Source organism: Erythrolamprus reginae, chromosome 1 (assembly GCF_031021105.1).
Source record: "Erythrolamprus reginae isolate rEryReg1 chromosome 1, rEryReg1.hap1, whole genome shotgun sequence".
Lineage (NCBI taxonomy): Eukaryota > Metazoa > Chordata > Lepidosauria > Squamata > Dipsadidae > Erythrolamprus > Erythrolamprus reginae.
Window position 1 is genome coordinate 359,918,109 of NC_091950.1, and position 24,532 is coordinate 359,942,640.

The following is a 24,532-nucleotide window of genomic DNA, read 5'->3' on the forward strand; positions in this document are numbered from 1 at the left end:
GCGTCTGACCCCTTCGTTTGTATTGCAGCGAAGGACGCAAAGCAAGGCTCCAAGCTCGCCTGCTGCCACCGCCACTACGCCTCTGCCGCCTCAGCCACCCCCTCTGCTCTGCAGGGACCTCGCATGCCACGATCTCCCTCTCTCGCCCTCCCCGCGCTTCTCCTCGGCGGCGACCAAGCGGCAGGCTTAATGGGAGACCAAAGGCGAAAAAAGAAAAGAAAAAAAAATCCCCAAAAGAGGCAGGCACAAAGCGGGGGCACAAGGGGAGCTGCCCGGCAGAGGTTGCTTTTTTTCTTCTCGTGGGCAAGTGGAGGGGGGGGAGAGAGAAGGAAAGAGAGAGAAGGAAAGAAAGAGATGAGAGAGGGAGGAAGAGAGTGTGAGAGAGGAAGAAAGAGAGAGAGAAATGATAGAAAAAAGGGGAGAAAAAAAGAGAAATGAGAAAATGATTGAAGCAGAGAATGACAGGAAAGAAAGAGAAAGAGACAGAGAAGTGACTCTTGGTGATGACGTATGACGTCATCGGGTGGAAAAAACCGTGGTATAGCAAAAAAACCGTGGAGTATTTTTTAATTAATATTTTCTGAAAAATCGTGGTGTAGCGTTTTGCGAAGATCGAGATCGCGAAAATCGAGGGATCACTGTACTGTAGTTCAAAAATCTAGAACACAAATTAAGTAATTAATTTCTAACAGAATCACCAGAATTACTGCAAAACCCTATGAGAAATAACACCATAGAATTTTAACATGTAATCAGCACAATCAGTGAAGCAGCAGAAGGAGTTTTGGGAGTACGTTTGTGCAAATAACACTTCAGCAATGAATATGGCAAATACAGTAGGGGAAAGTGAGTTTCTTGAAATATTTGCCCCTCCTCAAGAAGCCTTTCCTGGAACCGGCTATTTTAAATAACTATCGTCCTGTCTCCAACCATGAAATATGCTATTAAGATTTGATTATTACGCACTTTATAAACTTCTAAAATATATTTTGGTCTATTTGAATTGATTTTCACCACTTTGACTCCCCAGGGTGTGTGCATAGAGGAAAAAATGTAAGGAAAGAAGTGCTAGATCAGCCCAAGGGCTATTTTTGACAGTGTTGTGTTTCCAGCATAGCAACCAGGTGGTGAAAGGAAGGCTACTAGCAGAAGACATTGACCACAGCTTTCTCACTCATGCTGACCTTGCAATCTCTGATAATGAAGTAATAACCGCAATGCTTGCTAGCTAGTGATCAGTAACCAGTCTTATCCCCTATTAATATTGATCTCCTTTTAAAATTATCCAGGTTTTTGGTCATTGCTATAGAGTGGGAGAGCAAGCTCCACAAATTGTGTACTGTAAAGAAATACTATTCCCTGTCTTAAATATTCACTATTCACCTCATTTTATCTGGCTGTCTAGATTGAAAGGGGGGGGGGCACCTTCCTCCATCACTGTTCCATGTGCATTCTTCCTGAAACTGCCTGCTCAAGGAAAAATGATGACCACTGCAAATAAAGTGTACTGTTCTTTTACATTTAAGAGGGAGGAGGAACAAGATTTAATTATCTGTTGAAAAGAAGGTTGGAAGTCATTTATGTATTTCTTAGCTTTAGTTTCTGTTTTCCTTTTCTTGCACTTTTTATATTTCTTTTTATTTCTTTTGCTTTGTCTTTTGTTTTCCTGGGGGGAAAAATCTTAATCATTAAAAGAAGTGTACCATTAATTGTTTGGTTAAGGTTATATGATAGCTTATCAAGTTTACCCTCATTCTAGTATTTTGCAGGGAACTATTTTTTGTCACTTCTTACTGAGTGCCAGGTATAATTTTACACAGCTAGCAAGCTTCTTATTATGTATAATTCAGCTCCAAATTTCATTAACTTCCCTCGTGGTACAGTTGATCATTTGCCTTCTCATAGTGCTTTTTTCTGCACCTTGTATTTATTTTAAAATGTCCTGAGCGTGATGCTGTATTCTAAATATGATCACCTTTCCTAATAATTGCTTGTATGGCTTTTGTATTTTTGTGGAGTGAAACTTGCAGTCTGCAAACTAACACTCAAGCTTGCATGTTGATATCTGTAATGGAATGACTTTGGAAGACAGACTGAGGAGCCCCAGCTTAGATCAAAGTTCCTCCTTTGGACTCCAATTGGGGTGGAAAAAGCATCTCAGAAGGGGTCCTAATTTTTAGGAAAACAAAACTAAGGGAGGAAAGAGATATTACAGACTTTCAAAATTCTCTCATTGTAAACTTACAGTAAATATAGTGTGAATACTCATGGTGGGTACTTGGTGTCTGGATTACCTTGAAGGGCTGACAATAACATGACTAGTGAAGATCATTACTGATGTATAGCACATTTACAAGATACCAGACTAGAACATGTTAAAGACAAGACTAGATTCACAAGTGATCTGTTGGGATATAAAGGTTATAAGGGGTTGGGACCACACCTGGTCCCAACCCCTTTATGCCCATGAAGCTGTCTTTTGACTAAGGTAGCCTGATGTCTATCTATCTTAGAATCTGTAAAACCCATTGGCTTCTCCTATTCAACTTAGCAGGGATGCTTTCTGATACATGTAAAGAGAAAGGACTCATAAAAATAGTGCTTGCTCTTTGGAAAGTATTTAAGAATGTGTATTTAAAACATATTTGCTGCCTGAATAATCAGAGACAACAGTTTAGTCATTTACATTTTCACATGATTAGTCTAATTTATTCATTAAACCCTTAAGTCTAAGCGTTATTCTGTACATAACCATTAGAAAAATGATTTTGCTGAAATGAGAATATAACCAGTTCAGTTAATTGTCTTCCTTTTGTTACATTTTCAGAAATAAAATCCCAATGCATTTCTTAGGATTTACAGGGAGGCACATGTTTAGCGTTAGTTTTTATTTATTTTATTTATTTGTTTTGTCAAGTACATACTGGTGGTATACAAAGATATAGGTAATAATATTTGTATACATGATACTAGTAAAAAAGAAACATTAGGATAGGGGACGGAAGGCACACTGGTGCACTTATGCATGCCCCTTACTGACCTCTTAGGAATTGGGAGAGGTCAACAGTAGATAGTTTAAGGGTAAAGTTTTGGGGGTTGGGTGATGATACTGGTAGTGAGCTCCATGCATCAACTATTTGGTTACTAAAGTCGTATTAGTGCAGGGTTTTTTTCTTTTCTTTTATCTTTTTTTTTGCCCCATAGACCTCTCCAATTTTGGCAACATGTTTACTAAAAGTTAGTGGTTTGTATCATTTGCTTCCACATGCTTACTAAAACAGTTTTGACAGTTATACTCCACTCCAGGAGGTGGGGGGAACCCACTACTTTACTTTATATCTTCATCCACCATCACCACCCCGCCTGCTGCTGGACACTAGTCTAGATCTACTCTAGTTTCTTTTGGTGTCAGATAAACCAGTTCCTTTCTTATACAGAATAATTGCTATTATTTTCTAAGTTAAAGGAGATCTTCCCCAGAGGATGAAACCATCTTGAATGATCTTTTTGTGCTGTCTAAGCCAGGAAACCCTAGAAAATGAGTTTACACATACACCAGCCGGAAAGATATAAGATGGAAATATACTGTATATTGGTAAAAATTGTTCATATCATCAAATAGGAACTGGGCAGCAGTCCATGGCTATTGACCTTTTCAGGCTGGAGTCCAAGAGCTTATTAAAAGTCTTTGAAGAGTCTATTAATTATTCGATAACTCACAACATTTTGGCAGAAGTCCTGGATGAGCAGTCTGTGGCTATTTACAGCTGTCTGGAAGCAAACCTATCTCTATAGCATGGAGAGCACGCCTTGTCATTGTTGGAACATTGTCCTTCGCACTGATTTCTTGCAAGACCTTCCCTTATAAAGTCACAAGGTGTGGCCAAGTATTCTATAGAGCTATTCACACCCAAAACTCTTCCTTCTCAAATAATCCTGTCTGGTCATAGTTCTGCATACCCTTGTGTCCATAAGTGGTTCATTGTCATCTCCTGAGTCACTCAACAACACCTATGGGGCTGCCACAGTCTCTGGTTGGCTTTCAGTCTCTAACTCCTCAGGTTCTCCACTCTCAGACTTGGTGCCAAGAACACTGGTCTAGGATGCCAATCGATCCATTTCTCAGTTGTTCCATGATCAGCTGAGCAGGAATCGGACCAGCCACAATACTTTTATTGAAAGATATTGCTGATAACAATGTGTCAATGTGGTATCTTTCCCTGACTTACTGAATGTCAGAGCTACGGTTTCTGAAGTTTGGATAACTTCAGTCTTCATTTTGTAGGGAAGGGGACTAGTGTAGCTAGCACAGGACCAAAAGTATTGAGATGAAACATGCTCTGTGCTTTTAACACAGGATAAAAAAAGAAGATATAAGCCATTTTCAGGTTGAACTGTATGCCATCCGGGAAAATCTTAGAATCAGTGATAGTGGCATTAGTGAGAACTAACAGTTTGTTATAAAAATAGCAGAATATACCTTTCTTTCAATAGCATGCTGTTTTAGGATCAAGCAAAAAGTTCTTCATAACTCTTTGTTAGGCTAAGTGTGGTGACACTCACAGAATTAGAACAATAACCGAAGTCCATTTGTTCCTAGACATTAAGGATTCCCATTACAGAGTGAAACTTATAGGAATAACCAAAAGAATACTTTTTATTTATTTATTTATTTTGTCCAATACACAATGAGGGTTTTAGTGGATATATATCTATATACACATAGTAAAATACATGATGAAGATTATAGAGGAGATACTCATAGTAAAATATATCTAAGAAATAATAGAAAAGAAGATATAGGAATAGAACATATCAATGAAAGAATAGAAGAAGAGATATAGGAATAGAAGAAAGGTATAGGACATATAGGACAGCAATAGAACAGGGGATGGAAGGCACTCTAGTGCACTTGTACTCGCCCCTTACTGACCTCTTAGGAATCTGGATAGGTCAACCGTAGATAATCTAAGGGTAAAGTATTGGGGGTTTGGGGATGACACTATGGAGTCCAGTAATGAGTTCCATGCTTCGACAACTCGGTTACTGAAGTCATATTTTTTACAGTCAAGTTTGGAGCAGTTAATATTAAGTTTAAATTTGTTGTGTGCTCTTGTGTTGTTGTGGTTGAAGCTGAAGTAGTTGCCGACAGGCAGGACGTTGCAGCATATGATCTTGTGGGCAATACTTAGATCTTGTTTAAGGCGTCTTAGTTCTAAACCTTCTAAGCCCAGGATACGTTAGTCCTCCACAAAACTAAAATAAGTATACAGTTACTCCTGGAATACTAGAAGAATTAGAGAGGAGAAAGCCAAAGTGCATTGAATCCCAAAAAAGCATATTGGTAGGGAATTCTGGGAGTTAAAGCTCAAAGATTTTAAAATTGCCACATTTAAAAAATGCTGCTTACTCTACCAGATATTCAGATTATCCTAACAAAGGTATTACCCAAGCTATGTTTTAGAAATTTGCCCTTCTATTCTACCTGACTGCTTTTTATCATTATTGTGCACTCGCTAGACCTTGTTGTATAGTGCCATCTTGAGGTGAAAGAAATAATCATTGCATTAAAATTGATGCATTAAAATTGATGCACAGTGTTAAAGTAATTTTTTCAACACAAATATTCAGTAATGCTGTTTATTTGAATGCTTTTCTTATTTACATTTTGGTTGTCTTATTGATACACTGGGCAATTAAGGCCTGTAATTCCAATATAGCACAATTGTTTTAGCTGGGTATAGTAAAAATTAAAGTCCAACAGATCTAGAGGTCACCAGATTGAAAACAGCTGCCCTAATCTTGGTTCTGCTGGGCTCTATGGTAAGAGTCTCCGAAAATTCAAGGGTACAAATTTCAGACACACACACACACACACACACACTTGAAAGTTCAAAAACAATGTTCTTTATCACAAAAGTTCAAAAGAAACAAAGCACCCTTTTTGTATTGCAAAGAGCACTTGTCCCAAAACAACCTGGTAGTCTGTACAATCCCCTTAATCAGTCCTTAAGTACTTCTTCCACGAAGTGAGACTCCCATACTCTGCTCTGCTTTGGTTTCAAAGTCGTGAAAAATCAACAAAGTCTGGAAACAGCAAGGCACGGTCCTGAAGAAACAACAATCAAATAATCTTCCACAACGGCCAAGCCAGCACGCTGCTATTTATATCAGCAGCTCTAATTACTGGAGCCCCACCCAAACACAGGTGGCCTCTCTCATCTCCTGTAATATTTCCTCAATTGGTCTCTTCTATGCATAATTCTGCACCTGCGTGGGTCTAACACTTCCTCATCCGAATCGACCGAAGATAATGGAGATTGGCTTCCTGGGCTGTGTACCAAGCCCCCCTCTTCCAAGTCACCCCCCCCCACCTTCTTCTTCGTCCGAGGAAACTGCACTACCTGACTCTATCGGCAATAAAACAGGCCTATGACATGTTGATGTTTCCCCTGCATCCACCTCCACATTCCTTGGGGCAGGAGCTGGGCCAGAGCCAACCACAACAATCTTTAGCTATAAAAAGAACAAAACTGGGGGAGGGAGCTGTGGATTGCAAAGAAAACTGCATCCCCTCCCCATCTTAGTGTGTCATTGAGAGCCTCCTCCCTCCAGAAAGGGGCTTACCTATCAATCACCAATACTGGCCAGCCAACCCTACCTCACCAGCATGAATATGAGACTCTCTCACCTTCCTTTGCTGCTTGCTGCCATTAAGAGATTTCAAATCTCAGGCCCTGTTCTGAAGCAGCCAATCATCACTCTCGCATTGGACTTTGCCATCAGCGAATTGGGTACAGCAGTGGAGTGCGAGTGACTTCCAACTTCCCGCCAGTTTCCTCATTGATTTTGCTCATTCATTCATTCATTCATTCATTCATTCATTCATTCATTCATTCATTTTATTAATTGGATTAATATGCCAATTGGGAAGCTGCCAGGGCGCATTAGAAATCACTGCTCTATAAGATATTTCTGGCCATCATAAAATGTCACGCGCGCATGCACACACTCAGTCTCTCTCTCACACACACCAAGGTCACATGACTGCATTTCGGTTTCATGGCAACTAGTTCAGACTTACAGCTAGTAGTGTTCCATGGTCATGTGTCAGCAACTTGTGAGGTTTTTGCAAGTGTCTGGCAGCAAAGTTTTGTGAGAATGGTTTTGGATTTATGGCTGCATGATTCACCTAACATCCTGAAAACAGTCACAAGTACTTTTTTATTTTTTTCAGTGTATAAGTTACCTTTGCCTAGAGATGCCGCAAAAAAAATTTATATTAATCATGATGAAGATGTAATGATTGAATTTATGATGTAATTATGCAGAATTGCAAATGCAGTTCAATTCATAAACAGGCCATTAAAGTTAAGGTGTTTCACTGTTTGATACTGTTATTTAGTGTTCGCTTATACAACAGATTAGATTAGAATAGATTAGATTTATTGGATTTATAGGCCGCCCCTCTCCGCAGACTCGGGTTGGCTCACAACAATGACAAAACAGTACATAGTAACAAATCCAATACCCACCAATCCAATTACAATTTTAAGCTAGAAAATTCATAAAAACAACCCCAGAATATTAAAAAACAAGCACACAATCAATCCAACACCAAAACAACATGGGCAAGGGGGAGATGTTTCAGTTCCCCCATGCCTGATGGCAGAGGTGGGTTTTAAGGAGTTTGCAAAAGGCAAGGAGGGTGGGGGCAATCCTAATCTCAGGGGGGAGCTGGTTCCAGAGGGTCGGAGCCGCCACAGAGAAGGCTCTTCCCCCTGGGTCCCGCCAGATGACATTGTTTAGTCGACGGGACCCGAAGAAGGCCAACTCTGTGAGACCGAACCGGTCACTGGGATTCGTGCGGCAGAAGGCGGTCCCGAAGGTATTCTGGCCCGGTGCCATGAAGGGCCTTATAGGTCATAACCAACACTTTGAATTGTGACCGGAAACTGATCGGCAACCAATGCAGACTGCGGAGTGTTGGAGTAATATGGGCATACTTAGAGAAGCCCATAATTGCTCTCGCAGCTGCATTCAATAGAGTCTCTTGTGGTATTTCTTCTTGGTTTCTTTTAAAAGATTGGTTTTTTTATTTTTTATTTAAACAATTTAATATTTCTACTCAGTCCATGACATGACTCTGAGTGGTACAACCAAAACCAAAATTTAATCAAGTAGAATCCAGAAATACTATAATAACAGCAGTAATGTTGATATATAACATGGTCTAAAACAGTCCATTTAATCCATAAAGACCAAACAATCCACCAATAGGACTGATTTAACCTCTCAATACACATACCTGAGGATTAGACATTTTGATCCAGCCCAAAACCATGCACATTTTATATACCATAATTTTGATTTATTTTCAATTTTGCAACCCACATTTGTCAAGTTCATTTATATTTGCAACAGTGTCCTTCTGGTGAAGGAATGGGGTATCATTACAATAAATAGACCCGTATCTTAGCTTCTTCATCTCTAGATGGTACTTTTCATTTGATGTGGTTGTCTCCTTCATTTTTGGCATCTCCTCACCATCTTCATCACATTCAATTTTCTGAAACAGCCCAGATAATAAATTATGCATTGTAAAAACAAAATATATTTTTGAAACTCTTATTGAAGAAAGGGAAGAATGATTGATAACTACAGGTTTCCCATTATTTTTCTTTTCAGATTTTTTTAAAAATTAGGATGCTGTTGTAGATTTTGTGTTACATGTTATATTAGAGCCTGCTGATTTAAAATGAAAGTTCTTTAACAGTTTACATGCTTTCGATTCATGCACAGATAACTAGCTCAATCCAGAGTGCAATTAATGTGGAAAGGACTTGAACTTAGTGAAATGAGGTGGACTATGCGCTCAAAGAAAGCATTAGGACCAAGATCTTACAAAAGATCTTACAAAAAAAACTTTTGCCAGACCCATCCTTGAATATAGCTCATCTGTTTGGAACCCATATCGCATCTCAGACATTAAGACCCTTGAAAATGTCCAAAGATACTTCACCAGAAGAGCCCTTTACTCCTCCACTCGAAACAGAATACCCTATGAGACTAGACTTTCAATCCTGGGCCTAGAAAGCCTAGAACTAAGACGCCTTAAACAAGATCTAAGTATTGCCCACAAGATCATATGCTGCAACATCCTGCCTGTCAGCGACTACTTTAGCTTCAACTACAACAACACAAGAACACACAACAGATTTAAACTTAATATTAACCGCTCCAAACTTGATTGTAAAAAATCCGACTTCAGTAACCGAGTGGTCAAAGCGTGGAACCCATTACCGGACTCCATAGTGTCATCCCCAAACCCCCAACACTTTACCCTTAGATTATCTACGGTTGACCTATCCAGATTCCTAAGAGGTCAGTGAGGGGCGAGTACAAGTGCACTAGAGTGCCTTCCATCCCCTGTCCTATTGCTCTCCTATACCTTTCTTCTATTCCTATATCTCTTCTTCTATTCTTTCATTGATATGTTCTATTACTATATCTTCTTTTCTATTATTTCTTAAATATATTTTACTATGAGTATCTGCTCTATAACCTTCATCATGTATTTCACTATGTGTATATAGATATATACCCACTAAAACCTTCATAGTGTATTGGACTAGATAGATAGATAGATAGATAGATAGATAGATAGATAGATAGATAGATAGATAGATAGATAGATAGATAGATAGATAGATAGATAAATAAATAAGATTTCATTTCAAAGCAGCAGAGAAAAATCTCGGTGCTGATACTTTTGTGAGTGCATAGTTCCACTAAATTCAAATCCTTTCCATATTAATTAGGTTATGGATTGATCTAGTTATCCATGCATGAATCAAAAGCAAGTAAAGTTGGATTAATAACACTGTATGAGCATTATAGAAACAGCCCAATTTTTTTGGTGTGTCTGTGCAAAGGTTCTCCATCAAAGGTATGTTTTTCAAAAGTCATCTTAATTGTATGATTTCCCCCTCCCCCCCGATCTCATCTACTACATTTTTGGAACATAGACCATGGCCACTCTAAAAGCAGGTTGATCTTGTGGTGTGTGGGTGTGTGTATAACAATCTTTTATTAGAATACTAGGATTAATATATTACTCTGATTTTTAACAAAAAAATAGCACAATCAATGTCATGTTATCGCACTTGATACAGTAGGAAGGTTTCTCTCCTTATCTATGATCTGTGGAATAAGGACATTATTATTGCCCGACTGTACAAATACTTCTGAGTTTGACTGTTAACATAATGAAAGTTTCTGTATTCAAAGGACCCACCCTCACTATTTTTTTTAAAAAACCTTTACGTCACCCAGGTTTTGTTTTACTCTTCATAAATTTATTTATTTATTCATCCATTCATTTGATTTTTTTATGCCACCCTTCTCCTTATACTCAGGACGGCTTACAACATGTTAGCAATAGCACTTTTTAACAGAGCCAGCATATTGCCCCCACAATCCAGGTCCTCATTTGACCCACCTCGGAAGGATGGAAGGCTAAGGCAACCTTGAGCCGGTGATGAGATTTGAACCACCGATCTGCAGATTTAGCAGTCAGCTTTAGTGGCCTGCAGTACTGCACTCTACCCACTGCGCCACCTCAGCTCTAATTTTCATGGTCTAATTTCATGGTCTAATAAGCTAATTGCATTTGCTTCTAGCTACTCTATCACACGATCAGATTTTAAATAGCTCAGCCTCCAACAAAATGCCAACTTTACAGAGCAAACAGGTTTGTCCACATTACAAGCTGACCAGTAACTTTGCTCTAAATTCTCTAAAAGTTATTAAAGCAAAAGTTGTGATAAGTTGTTACATAGGTGCAGTAATTTACAAGGATCAACATCCTGGACCATGAATCATAATTATGCATTAATTTGCAAAATACCTGATTAGTAATGATTTCTTAAAGGAATAAATGTTTGAATGCATTTTTAAAGATAAGCCATTCTTTTTTACTTGCTGCCTCCTTTCCAATCTTTTTTAGGGCCAAGGACATATCTGGTATTTCCAAATAATTATAAAAAACAAATAAAAATTCAGTTGGAGTAAGGGGCTTCCCAGTTATAATGGAAAATATCTATGAGCATATTGATGCCTATGGTTACTATTCGGGGTGGTGGGATGACTATAAATACTGCATGAAGCTTTTTAAAAAATGCAGTGACTGTTTTACAATCCTAGGATTTAAGCTCATCTTTGAATTCAATTATTGATGATTAATTTAAGGATAACAAGAAGCTTATATGCACAAAGTTTTATTGATATCAGGCTTTTTTCCTTGAAATCTGGACGGGAAACAGTTAATCCAAGAACAAGAATACAACTGCTCTGAGATTTATTATACAGAAGATAGAATAACAAGAATTCTAGCAAATAATCTATTTTTTAAAATGAAACACCTCTATATTAGCAATTTAAGGCAAAACCTCTTGTTCCTCCAACTGAGGATATTTCTTGTTATGTTTGTACTTTAAAATGGTGTTATATTTGCAAGCTGTATAATAAAGGTGATAGCTGATTGGAGCAGGGCGCCCAATAAGCAGCCTGCTAGCCCAACCAATGGGAAGCCTGGGCGCGACCAATGAGGAGCCTCCGGGCTCAGCCAATAGGAAGCTCCAGCGCGAAGTCTTGAAACATTGTCACCAATCCCTGTGCTAGTAACAATGTATATAAGGTGCGGGTTTTGCCGCTTGTTTGAAAGTCACTTTCTACCAGCGAGCTAGTCACTTCAACTGTTCCTGATTGCAAATAAAGAGCTGTTAACCTTCCCAAGCCTCCAGCCTCTGATTTAACATTTCTACTTCATTAATATAGTAAGAGCTCTGAGACAATGTTTAAAAAACAAAATCTACCCCTAACTTCATTTTAAACAGAGATGGTCCTCAAACCAAGCAAGAATATGATGTCTAGAGAAATTTGCTTCCTTGTTTTTTTTTCTTTTACAAATATCCGCAAATGTTTCAGCCATTTTTGGTAGTCAGGGTGCTGCAGGAGGCCCTGGAGGCCGAAAACAAGCCACTTGCTTGAGGCCTTTGCATTGCATTTGTTATATTTACCTTGTTTTGTGTCCTGTAATATTCATCCACTGCATACTGGTATTTAGCTTCATTGAGTCCAAGGAAGGTGGCAACTTTCCCACCAAGAAAATCACAAGCTGTGAGGATGTTGAAAAAAATAATAATTTGAACAAGTCACAGAATTTTGTGGGTGTGCATATATGCAAGTGTATTTTGGGAGTATAAGTACAATCAGAGTATCTATTAGTAGATAGTGGCCACTGGCCAGTATTAGTCCACAATTTTTTCCTTATCATATGCAATTTATTTTCTGATTGTTGGGCGAAGAAAATAAATTCTGTGGCTGGGGCACAATCAATTATTAATTTATTAGGTGTAAGACCATATAGAGGAATTGATGATGATGTACTAAACATTCTTACCTTATCACTTACTTATACTTAAACAGCCCCACCCCCAAATATACTTACCAAAAATTGCTGTGGCTATCATTTGAAGTGCCCAGCTTCGTAGATAATGACCCCAAGAGAGATTGGCCTATAAATAAAGCCAGAGGTGTGTTGGTAACAATACAGAGACTCATCTGCAGCTGCCACAAAGCAATCATACCACGAGGATGCATTTCAGTGCAAGATCATAGACTTCAGTTCAGTTGCAAAAAGAGAAAGAGGAAGTTATTGCTGTACCAAAATTACAATCAAGTGGTCACTTTTGCTGAAGTTTTGTTCTTACATTATATAAAGGAAAGCATCACTTTCCTGGAAAAGAAATCCCAAACAAAATGTAATAGTAATAAGGCAATTCTCTTCCCACCCACCCCTACCAAAATTATTTCTCTATCTTATCTTCCTTTTTTGTCCTTTTTCATGAATAAACAATACCCATAAAATAGAATGGCTATCAGTAAATGGTTAGCATATAAATTGAAAAAGAAAAAAGAAAGAAGATTGATCAGCAAACTACAAAATGAGAAGGGAAATATATGTCACCAAATTGATGAAAATAAAAATATTATTTATGACCTTTACAATAATATATATACAGTATATATAAGATGATTGCAACAGAGAAGAGAAAATACATTAATGTTTTAGGAAAGTGGATCCCCCCAAAGTTCCAGAAGAAATAAAAATTATGCTAAATGAAGATATTAGAATGACAGAGTTAATAGAAGCAATAAAAAGATAGAAAAACAACAAGGCACCAGGACCTGATCGGTTACAACTGAACTATACAAAGAATTAAAAGATCACTTAGGAGAAATACTACTGGAAGTATATAATGCAGTATTAAAAGAAGCAAAGACACCAGGATCCTGGATAGTAGCAAATAAACTCTAGTACCCAAAAGAAAATACAGGCTATACATTAATACAAAACTGCAGAATAATTTCCTTGCTAAATTTGGACTATAAAATATTTATGTTAATCATGGCTGAAAGATTAAAAAGATATTTAAATAATTTTTTACATATTGATCAAAATGGCTGTTTGCCTAAGAGACAAATAAGAAATAATATAAGAACGATATTAAACACGTTAAAATATTATGAAACGCACAATGAAAAGCAAGTTGCATTGATATTCTTAGATGCTCAAAAAGCCTTTGACAACATCAATTGGGATTTTATATTGTAACAGTTAAATTACATGGAATTTAGTAACAATTTTATAAATGTATTTAAGGTAATATATACAGACCAGGAAGCAAGAGTTATAATAAACAGGAAGGTAATGCAAAATTTCAAAATACAGAAGGAAACAAGACAGAGATGCCTGCTTTTGCCATTGTTCTTTATACTAACTTTAGAAGTCCTAACAAGAATGATAAGGAAAAAATAACCAAATTAAAGAATTGGAAATAAAAAAAAGAAATCTATAAATTACAAGATTTTGTGGATGATCTTGTATTTTTACTAGAGGAACCACTACAATCCAACCAGTGTCTCATGGAAGTACTGGGAGAGTATGGGGCGGTAGCAGGATTAAAAATAAACAGAGAGAAAATAAAAATGTTAGTCAAAAATATGTCCACAATAGAGAAAAAATAATAGATGGGGGAAATGAATCTTCAAATAACAAAAAAATAAATATTTGGGAAGAATATTAACAGCAAGATGTATAACAATCAAAGAGCAAGAGGTTGGATAAATTTGAAAAATAAACGAGTATTAACATTGGAAGGGCACAACATACAAGTAGGGTGGCATTCTTTTTTATGGGATGACAAACAAAAAACTCAACAGTAAGACATCATGTGAGATGAGCTATCTTAGCAGTATGGACAAAAATAAAAAAAAGAATATATAGGGGAATCCGTGTCTAGTTTCCACCACTAGAAGCAGTTGTACGCCCAAAATTTCTAAACTTAGGGAAAGTAGTTACTTATACAGAAATCTTAAACGAAGAAGGGGATATAAAATCTAGGAAGGAATGGCTGCAAAATGGATCAATTTGGAATGGTGGGCATATCTCCAGATCAAGTCACGCTATTTAAAAGACAAGAAAGAACAAGGTTCTGAGATGGAACTGACAATATTAGAAAAAATATTGCTGGAATCAGAGGATAAATCGATCAAAAAAATCTATCGATATCCATTAGAATACAAAATAGAAGAACAAGTTAAAGAAATTATGGTCATCTGGCAGCAAAATTTTGGGTATAACATTAATTTGGAGAAATGGCAAGAATCATGGCACAGGAATAAAAAATCAACTCTAATCACATCATACAAAGAAAACCTCTGTAAAATGTTTTACAGGTGGCATATCTCACCAATACATTTGCCAAAAATGGATAAAAAACTCTCACTACGTCTTATATTCTAAAAAATACAGTATTTTCCAGGTGATTGCTGCTGACATGATCAGCAATTGTGTTCATGTTGATTTTCAGTGGTAAAAAAGAGGAGGATCTATTGGTTGCCCTAATGTACCAGCAGTCCAGTGAAGGGCTACCAAAATTTTTACTACCACACTGTCGGCATGGCTTATGCAGGATACCCTCCATTTTCGCTTCCCCACTGTGTCCCCCCTGCCCCTGCCCAGGCAGCAGCCCACCCCTGAAGCAGTCATGCAAATTGATGATGATGATAATAGCCATCATAAACTCACAGTGTCAATTAATGGCTTCTGATTGTCCTCCTCAAGATCATCTTCTTCTGAACTGCAGTCTTCCATTGTTTCACCATTTGCAAAATAAATAATCTTTCCAGATTTATTTTCCTTTAGAGTATTATCTCCCAGTTCCCTTCCATCATTCACTTCCTCCTGTTCATCAAAAGGAAAATAAACTCAACCAAAACAATTTTAGGAAGATGACAACTTTGATTTTCATTTCATCTTCTAAAAATAGAATAAAAACATAATATTTGTAGCTCAGGGTTGAACTGTCGGGTCCTTGGGGCTCTCTGATCTTGGTTTCCCTGCCGATGTCCCATTATCAAACTAGGTAACATTTATTTTTATTTATTTATTTTGTCCAATACACAGTGAGGGATTTAGTGGATATATTTATATATATATATATACACATAGTAAAATACATGATGAAGGGTATAGAGGAGATACTCATAGTAAAATATATCTAAGAAAGAATAGAAAAGAAGATATAGTAATAGAACATATCAATGAAAGAATAGAAGAAGAGATATAGGAATAGAAGAAAGGTATAGGAGATATAGGTGAGCAATAGGACAGGGAACGGAAGGCACCCTACTGCACTTGTACTCGCCCCTTACTGACCTCTTAGGAATCTGGATAGGTCAACCATAGATAATCTAAGCGATGTTATATTATCTCCTAGTTATGTAATCAAATGTCTGCCAAAATGAAAGAAAAAAGCATTCAAGCTCAGCGAACACCAAGGATTTCACAGAATAAGAATAAACTTTTCAACTTTGAAGATTTTATTTGAAGGCTTCTAAAATTAAACTAAAACCTCACAAGCAAGAGGAGAAGAAGGTAGAGGTGGGAAGTGGGAAAAACAGACTGAGGAAAAGGAGCAGGAAGTTGCTGCAAAACAGGATATTGATTTAAAATGTATGTATATGTATATTTCAATGTATTGATATATAAATGGAATTTGTGGAGAAAAATAAAAAAAATTCTTTAAAAACAAAATAAGTAAGTGAGGAAAGTCTGATCTAAATTTTGTAAGTATTGTTTTGAGCAACAAGAAAAGGAAACACATTAATCAATTAGGTGGGAAATAAGAAAGAAATTGGCAACAACATTCTGTTTCCCCCCATTTTTTAGGGTGTTCTTATGTGCATTGTTCGTGAAGATATATTTTATGTGTACTTGAGACTGCTTTAATGTGTTAGAGTACAGGACACTTCATTTGGTCAATCTTCTGATGTTAGTCTTTTGAAATAAATTGGGACCTTTGGTACAGTAGTATCAATTGTTATGAACGTTATAAGATGAAATTGCACATTTTAATGTGAATAAAAAAATCAGATTTACTATTGTGGTATTGATTTGTTATGATACTATATACATTAGTGCTTGAAAATAGTGAGGGTTGGCTATCTATACTTTTAGTTTTCACTCCAGATGGGCTGTTAAATCAACACACACATACAAAACTTCCATCACTGTCTCATTTTTCACACAAAAAAATCAGGAGTAGGTTCTGTTATTTGCACATGGTTACAATGTTGAAAAAGCTTATGCCAAAGGATTATTAGGATATTCATAAGCCAAACAATGTCCTTATGATTAATATGTGCATACTTTGTTGCTATCCATCATGATTCCTGTCTACTTTCCTTATGACTGAAGCCCAAAGGAAACGAGAAAATGAAGCAGGCTTCATTCTTCATTTCTAAATCCAACTTTCAGCTTATATTCAACTTCTTTCAAAACAATACTTAACTATCAGCAGTGAATTTTCAAACCCATTAAAAAGAAAGATTGCACATCAACACAAATTATATGCGTTTTGTTGTAGAATAACAGCTTTCCCCAAACAACAGATTTATTCTCTCACATTATCTTTCAAGTCATTGTTGCAATGAAGTGTGTAAAGTCTTTGAAAAACACAAAAGCATTTCCTCTTGTATCAACTTCAAAGCAATTGAGATTTGACAGAACAGAACAAGAACTCACCTGTAGAGTTTTTTGGGAATTGTCCATCATGGAAATAATATCGGATTAAAATAATGCTGAGACAGAAGATTTATAACACATCACCGGGGGTCCAGGCAGAGAAATCTTGGAAAGAAGAGTATTTCAAAGGAGGTCAGCTGGGAATAAAATGGTATAATGCAGCAGGCTATCCCTTTGTCAACAAGGGTTGGCCAAGTTTGAAATGTGGGCTGAACTTTCTCCTTTCCTGTAATTTAATTACCAAATCTAAATATTTACAGAGATTGCCAGAAAGCTCAAGGAATGCAAAATGAGACTTTAGAAAATGGCTACACATATGATTACAATCAATACATTCTTAGTTTGGGGTGCTATCTTCCGCATCTTCTTTTCTATAGTCCACAATCTCTCTTCCCCCCCCCACTTTAAAGTCAAATGCTTTTGTGGTTTAGAAGTTCCAAAAGTACAATTCTTTTCCAGCAGATCTAATCAGCCACTAACAAATACTGCACCTCTGTTGAAAAACAACATTACCTGGGACTGCAGATGTTATGCCATCTATGGGCTGCTTTATAGCATTGCCGTGTCTTTTAAGATGTCATGACATAGCTTGCTGCATCTTAAGGTGAGTGAGGGAACAATATAAGAGAAAGCAAGGATGGTGGTGAGTGTGAAAAAATCAGTATGCCCTCCCATGCTTTTACACTTTAAATATTTACTGACCCCTCACATCCTGGACATAAACTGTTTCAACTCCTACTCTCAAAAGTCACTACAGAGCAATGCACGCCAAGACAACGACACACAGAAATAGTTTGTTCCCAAACGCTATCACTCCACTAAACAAATAATTCCCTCAACACTGTCAAACTTTTTACTAAGTCTGCACTTCTATTTCTACTTGTTTTTTCTCATCATTCCTATCACCCTTTTCCTCCCACTTAGGACTGTATGGCTGTAACTTGTTGCTTGTATCCTAAGATTTTTATTAATATTGTATCTTCATTGCTTATTTGACCCCTATGACAATCATTGTTATACCACATGATTCTTGACAAATCTATATTTTCTTTTATGTACACTGAGACCATATGCACCAAGATAAATTCCTTGTGTGTCCAATCACACTTGGCCAATAAAGAATTCTATTCTATTCCATCCCATCTCATCCTATTCTATTATAAATAGTAGCAGGACTTTGATCACATGTTTCTATTTGCTGTGCGCAAATTGAGAACAAGGCGTAGGTGTATATATTTCCTTTTTTGATATTTCCAATAGAGGGCAAATACTGAAGGGGTTCCCCACTGCAAACGTAAACATTTTGGATCCAGCTGCAAACTACGATAGACTTTTTGAAGTTTTTTTAAACCAATCTCTTTGTGTTTATTTCCAGACCTGTGTCATGAAATCAGAAAGCCTTGAATTCTGGCCATTCTTCAACTACCTGTACTCAGTCTCTTGGTAACATCATAAGTTTCTTCTTCTCTCCATACTTTGATTCTGATTCATGAAAGCTTATACTGTAATAATGTCAGTAATGATGATGATGATGATGATGATGATGATTATTATTATTATTATTATTATTATTATTATTTAGATTTGTATGCCAAATCTATTTGTAAGTCACACCCACCATCTGGTTGTATAAGATGGCATGAGGTGCAGCCGTAAAAAGTAATAATGATAACAGCTTGTCTTTAAGGTACCCCAAAACATTGGGTTTAATAAATAAATCTCACAGTGCAACACTGCCCTCTGGAGAACTTACAAAAAAAGTACTGTATATATTAGTTTTGTTTCATTTCTCAAGAGCCCCCCATTTAATTCTTTCTCCCTCTGCCCTTCAATAGTAATAACGAACAACCATAAATCGCTTCCTTGCTGCAAATATATGTAGATTGAAAATGAAAAAAAAAGATTTAACATTACAAACCAACTCCAATGAGGAGAGCTTATGTGAAAAGAATGTATCGATTCTGGAGAGAAAACTATCCTGAATCAGAAATGACAGAACAGAGGCTAGCAGAATGTTGATTTATAATATGGAATAGTTACTGTATTTAGAAACATTTATTTATTATTTATTATTAATTTAACTTACATGCTGCCTACCTCCCTGTGGACTCTGGGTGGCTTACGGCAAAGAGAATAACATCTAAAAAGAATAATTTAAAAAATAATTTAAAACCCCTTAAAACCATGCATATCTTTTGTGGACGGATCTAGATGATACCTCATTTGATCAACAGCCCCAGCCCCAGGCCTGTCGGAAAAACCAGGTCTTTACAGCTTTCAGAACATCAGAAGCTTTGCTATCCCACTTCCTTTACATGGACAATCTAAAGCCGTGTGGAAAAGCATGATCTGAAACTGAACTACTGCTCAACAGCCAAGATATTGCGATGGAATTTGGACTGGCCAAATGTGCCATACTCACCATCAACATAGGATAAATATTGAAAACTGAAGGACTCAAGATGCCCTATGGAAATAACATCAAAGGATGGTATGGAGCTGCTTGTTCTTGTGCAATGGAATTCTGGCACTGATGATGGTATTACTTTATTTAAATTTATATGCCTCCCAATTCTGGTTGGCCAAGATATAAAAGCAGATTTTATAGGCATTTCCACTCAAATAAACTCCTTGCTTTACCTCTAAAGTAGTGATGGTGAACCTATGGTACAGGTGCCACAGGTGGCACATGGAGCCATACCTGCTGGCACATGAGCCATTGTCCTATCTCAGCTCCAACGTGCTTGTGTGCCGGCTAGCTGATTTTTGGCTCACAGAGAGGTTCTGTAAGGGCGTTTTTGGTTTCCAGAGAGCCTCTGGGAGGATGGGGGAGAATGTTTTTACCCTCGCTCGGCTCCAGGGAAGCCTTTGGAGCGTGGGAAGGGCAAAACATGACCCTATTGGCCCCACTAGAAGTTGGGAAACTGGTCATTTCCAGCCTCCAGAGGGCCTCCAGGGGGCCTGGGAAGCTGTTTTTGCCCTCCCCAAGCATTGAATTATGGGTGTGGGCATTCACGCATGCGTGATAGCACACGATCATGGTTTTTCGGCACCCGAGGAAAAAAAGGTTTGCCATCACTGCTCTAAAGTCTCACAAAGGTGTGTTCTCTTATAAGTGATTAAACATCGAGTTGTGATAATATTTTGTATACAATTTTCACTGGTAAATGTCACATTAACATGAGAGAGAAATGCAAGAGGAAAAAAATAGGTAATTGAAAAGTTGCATCTTCTATGACCTCCACCTAGAGCAGTTTCCTTGAATCCAATAAGATTTTGAACTGTACGAAGAACTGTGTTCATTTCAGAGCCAATTTACTATAGAGATTAATGTATCATTTTAGAAAGCAGGAGTCTGTGAGTGATAATCCCACTTTAGGAGCCCTGGTTAGAGCAGTGGTTAGAATGCAGTATTGCAGGTTAACTCTGCCTATAGCTAGGAGTTCAATCATCATTCCATCCTTCCAAGGTCAGTAAAATGAGAATCCAGATTGTTGAGGGCAACATGCTGACTCTAAACTGTTCAGAGAGGGCTGAAAAGCCCTATGGAGCAGTATATAAATACTGTATAAATGTGCAATTATGCACAAAGCAGTTGGATGACCGTGGTCCAGTCATTCTTTCTCAGCCCTAGGAAGATGGTAATGGTACTTCTGAAATTTTGCCAAGAAAACCAGTGTCTTGTCCCAACAGTCACGAGTCAAAAACTGACTCAAAAGCAGCTCCCTACTAAATCACTAATTAAGTCTAATGATATTTAGAACGACAACAATTTGTTTCTTGACAATTTCCTGGGGAAAAGTTAACATGCCAGTCATTTTATTATTTATGAAGTGTTATCAGGCTTAACAGCTTTTATAAAACTATTTTAAGGTGTTAGGCTTAGTTCATATATTTGTTAATCAGGAAAGTGTAAAAGTAAGAGCTCAAGATGCAAAAAACATGTCTAATTTTCATCTTCTATAGATACCAAACCCAACTCTAGTAGGTCTAAAAATTCTGCAAACATATAAAGAAACAATTTCAAAAAATTAAACATGGAACATGTTGATATTGAATAATTTGATTATTTTTTAATGAGAAAAGTACATTGGTTGAAAGTAAACCTTTATATACACATACATATACCTTAAGAGTGTAAAATATTATATAGTTAAAAATCATATTTTCTATATTATATAGGATTCAAAATAATAGTAAACATTTTATCTTGAAAAACGCATTTGTCCGCATTTTACAATGGCTAAGTATTAAAATTAACGTATTTGTATTCTAAACCAATGTTGGGTTCGCACCAGTTCAAGAACTCACCCGCCTGGACATCACAAATTCTTTGCGCATGCACAGAATTGTTGCAGGCACACAAAGTGTGTAAGCGTGCTCCCAACCGGTAGCAAAGGTAAGTGGAACCCACTGCTGTTCTAAACATAATATAGCTGGAGTGTTTTCAGAAAAAGACAGAATTGTGTGTGTCTATGTCTGGATTTCTGTGCCCATGCGTGTATATATGTACACACAGCCAAAATAATTTAAAATAGCTGAACCATCACAAATATTACATTCTAATTATAGATGTACTATGAAGCCTTTTAAAAATATACATTACTTCAACTTCCAATTTTATGTAAGGTTCCCAGTGTTTCCATCCTAATTATTGATCAGGTTCACTCCTTTTAAAATGTAGCGATTCTGATATCACTAACCAATAATCTTAAAGATGCAATAAAAAGTTTTTCCTTCCATGGAAAAATAAATATATGAAAGATCTGAGGGCGGCAGATTAGATCAATTTACCGCCCTCAAAAGTGTTTATAGTTTGTAACACTTTTTTAATGGCCGACAACCTTGTTAAAGATATAGTGAAACAGATAATTAACTACTGTAATCTTTTGTCCGTTAAAAGAAACAAAACATGGCTGTGTAAATATGTGGAACTGAACAAAAACTCTCAAAATATACAATAACTGTAATACAATGTATTACTAACCAGAAAGTTTATCAAGACTATAGTTCCACATTGTAATTGCATAACTCAGTTATATTTGATCACTATTTAGAAGTGCTTAGATATCAAGATCTTTAAATATCTAGTAAAATATGTACAGAACAAATTTATGTTTATAATTCAAATATTTTCTTTTGATGGATTTATCTTGTTTACTTCAAGCAAGTAGGAAAATACTGACTTGGGTTTTTGGCGACAGTCAAAATACAGGATTGCAATAGGACTGTGTTGATGAACCTATGACACATGTGACAAAAGTGGCACGCAGAACCCTCTCTATGGGCACGCATGCCATCGCCAGCTGCTTTTCTGGTTTTCAGCACATGCATGAGCGCTGGCCCGTTTGTCCTCATGTGCATTCACATGCTGGCCAGTTTGTCTTTGGGTTTCCGGCGCATGCATGCACACTGGCCAGCTGGTCTTTGAGCACGCTGGTTTCCGGCACTCTGGTGCGCACGAAGACCAGCTGGCTAACATGCATGTGTACCAGAACCCAGAAGAGCAACGGCTGACGACTGACATGCCCAGAGAGACAGCTCTGCGTGCCACGGTGCTAGATAATATCCCTAAGCCACATTAAATATTCCCACTGTCTTCAAAATACAAGTCAAAGTAGTTTAGAGAAACTAATCTAGAGTAGTTTAGAGAAACTTACTATAAACAAATCCAATATATAAATTAACAGATTTGATGTTAATTATACCAAGCACATATGAACTGCAGTTCACCATTTTGAAATGAAATTTTATCAAATTTCATGTGAAAATTATTTAAACATTTGTTATCTATAATTTATCTGTTATTGATTTTTTAATATCAGAAAACATTTTCTGCTGGCAGAAAATACGCAACTGTTGGCAACAAACTGCATACTGCAACTTTCTAATTACATACATATGTATATAAGAGAGATATATAGTATCATAACTGCACAAAGAATATATTCAAAACAATCCTGTTTGTAGTTTTGTATACCATGAAATAATATTACTGAAGTATTACAGTACAAATCTCTCACATTTGAACAGAGGTGGAAATCAATAAGTAAAGATAAAAAGCATGGTTTTACATTTCAGCTTTTACTGCCAAATAAGACTTGATCTTGGTAATACCCCTTTGAATCTTCTGGTATCTAGCTTTCCAATTACATCAATAAAACCCATTTTTGTGCAGCAGTTTCTCCATCTTTAGCATGCTTGAATATTTTTTTATTCAATTTCTTTTCACATTTCTTTGTGTCAAAATTTATAAATGTTTAATAAATATTGACTGTGGAAAGCCTCCTTTATTTAAGGAAGCACCCTTATTGATTTGACTTAAAAGTGATTTCACAAAGTGATCTCATAGAATCAACCATAATTTGAAATCACTTAAGATTTCATTTGTAAAAATTGAAGTGCAAAGATGGCAGCAATCTATATACCTGCAGAAATTTAATTTATACTGTCTAGAACTTTCCTCTGTTTAACTACATTTTCCTCTTGTAATATTTTTCTGAATAATTGGAGGCTTGAATATTTGTCTTTAAAACAAACTAATACATTATTGTCCTGTCTGCTTCACTGTTGTGCAGACCTTACAAACCCTGAGACGAGCCTCAATCTCATCCCTTGCATTCACCATTATTTGTTCCAGAATCTAATGCCTGCTCATCTAAATGCTAATTTCCACTATGGTCCCAATCTTTTTCTAATCTAGCTTTAATCTCTTCTTCAATTTCTTCTTCTGAAAGAAAGCCATTTAACCCAGCCAATGAAAAGATGTGTGTATATTCATGTGTATGTATGTATGTATGTGTTTGTGTGTGCACATACACTCACATATACACACCAAATTGAAAGATAATATATTTTGTTACAGTAAAGGCAGCCAGAAGAACTAGCACACAGGACAGGCAATAATAATCCTTCAGTTTTCACAGAACGCAGTTTGCAAGGAGTGGTTCTTTGCTGTTGAGGATCTTATGAGATCTGGCACCCTGTGTCTTTTTGAGGCTTTATATCTGGTTCTTTCACAGGTTTCACTTCTTCCTCTGCCTTTGGTTTAGCCTATCAATTAAAGAAAAGTAGAAAACATGATAGTGCTTTGGAGGTACAATCAGAAGTGGGCTGCTAAGGTGGAACAGTGACGTGTGCTCTCCCCTGTGGCTTTGAGTGTTAGCGGAGTCCAGCACAATTCTGTTACTGCACCTGGGCAGGTAGCAAAATCGCGTGCGGACACGCAGGGGTGTGTCTGCACGTGATTTTGCAACCTGCCCAGGTGCAGTATCAGAATTGCGCTGGACTCTGCTAGTACTCAGAGCCACCGAAAAACGAGCACATGTCACTGTTCCACCTTAGCAGCCCACCTGTGGGTAGAATAAAGTAAAATACTTT

General features: G+C 37.0%; 2 protein-coding genes across 4 annotated transcripts in view; both read right to left on the bottom strand.

The window, feature by feature from the left end:
• Positions 1-7,424: 7,424 nt before the first annotated feature.
• Positions 7,425-17,315, bottom strand: FAM177B (family with sequence similarity 177 member B). The gene is made up of 5 exons (XM_070741075.1): positions 17,153-17,315; positions 15,155-15,310; positions 12,512-12,578; positions 12,081-12,178; positions 7,425-8,569 (listed from the first exon to the last, which is right to left on the bottom strand). Exons 1-5 carry the CDS (start codon positions 17,180-17,182, stop codon positions 8,378-8,380), a joined length of 543 nt encoding a protein of 180 aa, XP_070597176.1. The 5' UTR covers positions 17,183-17,315; the 3' UTR covers positions 7,425-8,377.
• Positions 17,316-21,199: 3,884 nt separating this feature from the next.
• Positions 21,200-24,532, bottom strand: part of BROX (BRO1 domain and CAAX motif containing) — a 30,387-nt gene continuing 27,054 nt past the window's right edge. For all 3 annotated transcript variants that reach the window (XM_070734363.1, XM_070734364.1, XM_070734365.1), the window contains one exon: positions 21,200-24,205. In XM_070734363.1, coding sequence (XP_070590464.1) covers positions 24,119-24,205 — 87 coding nt within the window. In that variant the 3' untranslated portion in view covers positions 21,200-24,118. The remainder of the gene's footprint in view (positions 24,206-24,532) is intronic.

Excerpts from the sequence above, each read along its gene's own strand:
- FAM177B (XM_070741075.1), bottom strand. The coding sequence starts at position 17,182 with ATGATGGACAATTCCCAAAAAACTCTACAG. Across the intron at positions 12,179-12,511 it reads GATAGCCACAGCAATTTTTG|CTTGTGATTTTCTTGGTGGG; the intron begins GTAAGTATATTT and ends ACATCCTCACAG. Across the intron at positions 8,570-12,080 it reads ATTACAGGACACAAAACAAG|AAAATTGAATGTGATGAAGA; the intron begins GTAAATATAACA and ends GGGCTGTTTCAG.